At 41.6% G+C, this 7,707-nt stretch overlaps 1 protein-coding gene and 1 pseudogene across 7 annotated transcripts in view; both read right to left on the bottom strand.

Moving 5' to 3' along the window:
- The window catches only part of AKAP13 (A-kinase anchoring protein 13), a 79,722-nt gene that overhangs the window by 10,873 nt on the left and 61,142 nt on the right, over positions 1-7,707 (bottom strand). For all 7 annotated transcript variants that reach the window (XM_042472455.1, XM_042472450.1, XM_042472453.1 and 4 more), the window contains one exon: positions 1,929-2,100. In XM_042472455.1, coding sequence (XP_042328389.1) covers positions 1,929-2,100 — 172 coding nt within the window. The remainder of the gene's footprint in view (positions 1-1,928; positions 2,101-7,707) is intronic.
- On the bottom strand, positions 2,519-2,654 carry LOC121935813 (annotated as a pseudogene).

Raw genomic sequence — 7,707 nt, forward strand, 5'->3', positions numbered from 1 at the left:
CACAAAGGCATTCACACCAAATTTTACAATTTCACCTTCCTTTTGGTGCACAGTGGCTATAGGAGCAGCTGAAATAGGATCTCTTTCATGATAAATTATCAGAAAAGAAAACAGACAGACATTCTTAGCAAGATTTCCATTTGAAAATACACAGTGGCCTGCCTGATAGGAGAAGAGTTGATAAAGTGACGGTGGAAGAAGACACACATCCCCATGCAAAATGAAGTTTAAAATGCAGAAACCAAAATCAAGGGGGAAAGGAATGCAAAAGAAAGCCAATATATTGCTGTCAAACTAATTGGAGAGTTCATTATGTAATCCGCTTCCATTCAGATTTCCAGCTAGGGAATCCAAATAAAAGCTTTTGTAATTTAGGAGTACACAGTACCTATGCTCTGTCTCTCCTCTTCTAAAGAACTACAAGCAGTAATAATTTGCTTTGCACATTACACAGAATCAAAACTTGGGTTTGCCATGGAGTAGACATGCAACAGAATCTAGCATGCAGACAAGAAAAGCACTTATGCAAGTCATTGCAGCCACAGATTCTGCATCCACGTATTCAACTATCCATGGCTTGGCAATATTCCCCTCTCCCAAAATAAAGTCTAAAAAACAAACCTTGATATTTCCCATTTTATATAAGAAAAACCATTTTACTATGCCACTGTATATAATGGGACTGGAGCATCTATGGATTTTGGCATCCATAGGAGAACCTGGGACCAAACCCCAGTGGATACCAAGGGCCTACTGTATTCGCATGAGGCCAGCCAACCACCAACCTATATCCTTCCAGTTCTGCTGTGAGCTTCTTGAAGGAAGAAAGACATTATTAACAAACTCCTCCTACCATTTGAGCTACTCATACAACATTTTCAAGGGATGGCGGTGGCTGCTACCCGTGGGGTAAGGGAGAAAGGAAATTTCGTGGATTTTCATTATCATCATCAGAGTCAATAGTGGCTGGGCAACAGACATGCCTTCCTCAGATTAACTTTTAACCCACACTCATGTTTTCACCTGCGTCAATAGCAATAAACCAGCAAGTGCAGGTTTTCTGTTCAGGAATTTCCCTCTAAAGATAACACAGCTCAGCTTGGACTTTCAAAACATGAGGTGATGTCTGTGAAGGCGAATGCTGAACTGTGTCACAATTTATGACTCAGGGAAAGCTCACCGTCCCCGTCCTGCCTAGGTTAAGAGAAACCATCCCCCTTTCACTCAAAAGCCTTGCTTGAACTCAAATTTATTCAGCATGCTGACTTTAACGCCCATATCACAGGTCAGAAGTTGCTTATTTTAAGGGGGATTTTACAAGGAATTACCTGTTGCATCCTCCCCATTGGTGGTCCCTGAAATCTATCATCCAGATGCAATGTTATTTTACTAAAAAGCTGTACTACAGCCAGTTCTCCCCATTTGGGGCTTTGACAGAAGACCTAGAGATTCCAAGAGAAGGCATGTCTCTAGATAACTATATGTCATCCAGTGTGATTCTATTGTCAGCATAGCATTGCACTGGAGGGCCTAGAGATGATCAGAGAGGTGTTCTCTTTGGTAAGAAAAACAGTGTTTCTTAATTTGCAGTTTTCTCGCTTACACTGGGGTCCTGTGCCCCTAAATGAATGCAAAGGTCCCACTGTAGTACAGTACTTTGAATCAAAAAGTTCAAAGAGGATCTCTTGCAATAGAGGCATCCATCTGATAAATGCCCTCTCCAGAGAGGCCCACCTGGCACCTATGCTATGGTGTTTTCAGTTCAAGTATATGCATTTTTTAAAATTCTTTTTTGATCCTAATAAATCTCTCCCATAAACCAAAATGGTTGGTTAATTTTATAACCATATTCATCATCAATAGGGGGAAAAAGTAATGTTTGGCACAGAGGTTAATATCAGATCACAGGACAGAAAGAAGTCACTCACCTGAACAGGCAAAAGCATCCTTGTTAAAAGGCTTCATACAATGATAGCAACTGACAGGCCCCACCATTGGGGTTGCAGTAAAGAGGTGTCCATTTATTGTCTTCTTGTCCTTGTCCTTTTCTTTGGCGTCTTTGTCCTTCTCTTTCATTTTCTCCTTGTCTTTCTCCTTTTCCTGCAACAGAGCAGCGAGGCAATTGAGGACCCAAAAGAAGAACAGTATTTCACCTTCCATTGTGGAAGACATATCTTTCCCAGGGAAAGAGTTTACTCAGTGACGGCAACACCTAGAGACAAGCTGCATATGCAAAACAACCAGTGTGTAACACCAACTCTGTCATCTCACCTCCTGTGCCCTCCGACACCGAGGGCACAAGTTTAAGTGTGAGTCACTGACCCCTGACACTGACTGATGTACATCCATGTCTGAATCAACCTCCCTGACCAAGTCCATCAGTATTTACCATTTAATTCAGCAATACAGTACTATGAATTGTGTAAAAGAAATGGTTCAATTCCACCATTTTTAATCAACCTTTATAGCAGCCTTTCCCAATGTGATGTTCTCCATCCTTGAGCAAGATGATATGGCTGGACCACAAATTATATAGTTGAATTTCCCACATTTTGAAAAATTACGGGTATCAGCACACCCGGAGTGCAATGGATGAGCCTCACTCTCGGAAAACCACCTTTGTGAGCATGATATCTCCCCTGCCAAGTAAGTACTCCTATCAACTTGAGAAAACATGTGGCAAAAACCTGTCATACTGGTCTATGTGCCCTTTAAAGCCTACAGTATCCTCAGCATACCTAGACAGAGATTACAGCACTTTCAAATACACAACTCCTTTCAAATTGAGAAGCATACCACTAGAGAACAAAGCCATCTCCTAACCAGCTCGTCATCTAGCTCAGGGATGGGGAACATTTGGTCCATTTCATCAACCCTAGCCAGACAGTAAGGGATACCTGAAGCTACAGTGGAATGGTATCTGGAGGGCCATACATTTCCCAGCCCATCCAGCTGACTGATATGATGCCTGGCCACCCAAGCCCCCCCCCCCAATTCTTTGTTTCATTCCCCTATCCACTGAGGATTATGCTGAAATCTACTTGAATACAAGGCTTAGACTCGAAAAAAGGAGAAGTAAATATAGGAGGAAGGAATATCATCTATCTAAGATATGCAGAAGATAGCAGTCCTTAGTATCTGTGAGGGGTTCTGTTCCGGACCTCCTCCCCCCATGATCCCCAAAACTGCAGAACTTCAAGGTTTGTAATGGTGGTGCAAATGCACATAGCCATGTGCACACACCACCAATAGTCCCAACAAGGCACTAGCAAGGTCACGGTTGAGGCGGGTGGGTTGTTCTAGCAGAAACATCACATACTTGGAACAATTATTAAGGAAAGCTAAAGAAGAAAGTGAAAAGGAGGCTTAATGCTGAACAAGAAACAAACAAAAAGAATGACCATGGAAGAACAGTGAAAAAAGTGCAGAAGAAGAAAATCAGTTCATTCAAGATATGGTGCTGGAGAAGAATGCTGATACCATGGTCATGCAAAAAAGACAAACAAATGGGTCCTAGAACAGGTCAATATTGAATTCTTCCTGGAAGCCAAGATGATCAAATTGAGGTTATCATACTTAGTGGCCATATCATGAGAAGGCGTGACTCATTTAAAAAGACAATAATGCAAAGAAAGGAAAGGTGGAGAGAAGCAGAAAGAAAGGAAAACCAGAGGCTAGATGGATAGATAGGACCTAAGCATAGCAGTGGAGGACAAGGTGTCTTGGACATGTCTCATCGCCATGACTCGAAGTTAGTTAACAACAACAAACAACCCACATATGTATGTATGAGGATTCTTCCAAGATTTGGAAAGCAGGTCAGCCGACCTTTTAATGTTTATTTTCTTAAAGTAATTATCCATCTTCCCTTTGTTCCTATTCTTCATTTTTAATTTCAGGGGGGGGGGGAATTTGATATCATTTGGAACTGAGGTCTGGAATGGGTCTGTGACAAGGAAACAGCTTTCTCTTCACTTGTGTTGACACTACCTCTAGTAAAGGGAGTACGCAAAAGGATCTTGTAACACTTTTGAGACTAAAGGAAAGAAAGATGCTGGTAGCGTGAACTTTTGTAAACTCGAGTCTACTTCCTCTGGTAAAGGGAGACCTTGCTACAGTGGGTCTTACTGGATATTTATGACGCATGCTTTGCTGATAACTGGTAACTTCTCCTTGATATTTCTGATTTTCCTTTCCATAGAGAAGCTTTGTGGAGCTGGAGATGCTGCAACCCTGTGTATGTTATTAATTCTACGGATGAGCAAGAGCAGCAGTGACACAGTTAACTCTGGAGGCAGGAGGAGTGGGAGGGAAGATAAAGGCAGACAAACCAAGGCAGTTTCTGCAATCATGATGAGGAAATGCTCCGAGACCCTTGGATGACACATGCAAATCGTGGTAACATGAGATGCAAAGCTTCATCCCTCTTCTCTATCTCTCCCTTTCTCTCTCTCTGCTGTGCCCCAAGTGTCTCCAGAAGCACAGCACATACCTACAATTCTGATCGTAACCCCTCAGGGCTGTCTTATCAGCCGCTTTTCTGGCACGACATTCCAAAAAGGACATTCCAGCCTTATAAAGAGCAAGCAACAAAACTGTTTCAACCAGACTTTTCTAAAGCAGCAGTGTTTCCCAGCACATCTACGTGAGGCTGGAACTCCATTGAGCTTGCATGCAATTAAACACGGAGGAGACCAGGCTGCTGGACTGCTCACTCATCCATGAGTTCTACATTATTTTTCTGAGCTGTGAAAGTTTGCTACCCTGATCCCCCCCCACCGCCCCACAAAAAGCAATTAATTTAGAAAAGCAAGGATGCTCTGTGACTTTAATCCTTGCCCATGGCTGCTGAGAATGTGCTTCTTAGTGGAACAGGTCTCCATTTGAGGCCTGATCTTAGCTGAAGCCACTAAAGCAAACAGTCCGTTCAGTGGTGCAAAGGAAGGAGTTTAATGTGGTAGAGAGTCCTACCCGAAAGAGAAATGCCTCCCTCTAGAAAACCACACAGATAAACTGATTGTAGGCAGAACACAAATGGCTGCAATGGGCATTTCTGCCTTCAGCTATTCAGAAAGCTTTGCAAATTGGAGAACCAGGATCTTTCTTTTTTTGATGAAGCACTTGAAATCCCAGGAATGAAATGAGAGCTCCTAATATACAATACTGAGCTTTAGTAAGAGTAGTGGTTTGAGCGTTGGACAGCATGGTGTAGTGGGGTTTGAGCATTGCATTCAACCTGAAGATGGTAACAGATGCCTCCACAACACATGGCAGCTTAATTTTATCCTTAACTATGCCTTAAGGAGACTTTAGCAGGATGACTCAACAAACCATCTTCCTCACAGCACTTTAAACATCCATCTGTCCCGTCAATCTAGCCTGTTTCACTAGTTCCTTGTTTATTGGTCCCTAGGGCCAGGGCTGACTATTGAGATTTTAATTTCTAAACAAACAAACTTCTTTAAAGTTTGTTTTAGATATAATTTCTTTTAAAAACAATCTAGCTGTGATGAGTAGAGCGCAAGAAGGCACCAGCAACTTGTGTTAGAAAACAGGAAATGGTGTTTGAACTGTCTCTGCAAGTGGAAAAAGCCACAACAAAGAAATAGGCTCACGAATTACGTTGCTTTTCTAAAAACCACCACTTGCCATCCAAGCGAGAGATAAACGAAACCTTCTTTCAAGTCCTGGAAGGGATGATAGGGTAGTCCATGTTGCTCCAGAAATAAAGATGTGGCTCAAGGGTAGTCCATGGCAGACGCAGCTCAAGGACAGGCTTGACTATGTGGTCAAGCATAGTCTTAAAGTCAACACAGCCAAGTCCCAACAACACGCCAAAGAGCAACCCAGAATACTTTCCCCGACCCACCATCTTTCTCCCTCGATCGCGCTATGATCCGAGCAGAGCGAGACGGACTCTTACCTCCGTGTGGAACCGTCCGATCAGCCTCACGGTTATCTGGGGTACGTCAGAAAACCGATTCCATTTTAGGGACATACTTCCCAGATTCAAGGAGGGAAGATACGAGTATCAAATACCTATCCATCCATACTATCAGGAGTACAGGAGGAAAGCCTTATCTTGTGGCTGGCTGGGGCTGCTGTCATAAATGGGTGTTTGGTGGAAAGGAAGTCAGAAACAAGTTGAGCAAGAGAAAGACAGAGGGGAGGAAGGGCTGCTTCTTGAGAGCTTCCTTGAAGAGCATTTTAACCCTTCTGGCACTGGAGTTGTCATGGCTGATCCTCTCTGGGATTTTAAAGAAAGCTACTATGTTTGTGTGTGGAATGCATGCTGCAGAGGTGACACATAAACCAACAGCAAAACTTTTATCTCATATCCTTGTGAATGATAAGTTCTGATTACTAATCTTAAACCAGCAGAGACTGGATCAACTTACATTGGTCACTATGACTTATCCCTGCAGTTTCTAAATACAGTTGGCCCGCCATATCCATGGCTTGCAAATATTCCCCCCAAAAGTGTAAGTTCCAAATAGAAAACCTTGATTTTGCAATTTTATAAAAAGGACACAATTTTACAATGCCATTGTATTTAATGGGACTTGAGCGTCCACAGATTTTGGTCCTGGAACCAAAACCCAGTAGATAACAAGGACCTGCTGTATACATTTTGAAGAGAGAAACAGTTGTTTCTCTAGGATGGTATAACTTATAGCAGTATTTAAAAGAAGGCAAGTGAAAAGTAGTGTCCTGTTTGACTTCCTCTTTTAAGTTCTCTTTCACCCCTCTTCAAGAAAAATAAAAGCACACATTTAAAACTCAAGAAAACACTATTTGCAACCATGCAAGTTAAAAAAAGTCCCCTGTATACATTTGTTAAATTCAAAACTGAGCTCTAAACATTAAGAACAGAGGACTCAGTGCAACAAGGAGCTCAAAACTGCTCTCATAAATGAAACCTCTACATAAACATCCTGTAAACCTCATAATTTCTGGTACAAGCCTTTCCGAGAGAGAGAGAGAGAGAGAGAGAGAGAGAGAGAGAGAGAGAGAGAAGTAATCTTCAGAGCACAACAAAATGACATTTCATTTTAAGTCAAAGTGTCATTCTCATAATAATATAGTCTTAGCTGTCAGTGTGGTTTGTTATCCAGTAAGCAAGGAGTGTAGAAATGTTCGCTGTCACCCACTAACAGCTGGAACCTTATGAGATAGCCGAACTCTCATTTCATATGTTTTGGGTATTGCCGCACATTGTACATTGAGCTGCATTTAAAAAAAAACCTACACAAAGCAAGGGGAATGGAGGCCTCCAGGTCAATTAACTAACACATGTTTTGTAATGGAGAGAGGTGCTTTCCTTTTGTTTTTTGAATGATCATACTGTCTATAAATGGAGGAATTTCTGAACTCTCACAGAATCTGTGCACACAGAGAACACTTACCCACAAGTGGAAGCAAACTTTCCTTGCACAACTGTCTAGAGGTGTTGTAATCTTTAGAAAAACTAGCCTCAGCCCACAGAAGCAGAACTCTTCAATGAAAATAATTAAAACTAAAAATGCTGCTAATCCACAGCTATGTCTAGATCATTTTATATTAAATTCTGGTCCTACTGTAGAAAGAAAGCCTGCTGTTTGGTCTTAAAAATCAGAAACACGATAGACCACCACCAACTGCTGAATGGTATTTTAAATAATAATAATAATAATAATAATAATAATAATAATAATAATAATAATAATA

This window comes from Sceloporus undulatus, chromosome 6 (genome assembly GCF_019175285.1).
Source record: "Sceloporus undulatus isolate JIND9_A2432 ecotype Alabama chromosome 6, SceUnd_v1.1, whole genome shotgun sequence".
Taxonomy (NCBI): domain Eukaryota; kingdom Metazoa; phylum Chordata; class Lepidosauria; order Squamata; family Phrynosomatidae; genus Sceloporus; species Sceloporus undulatus.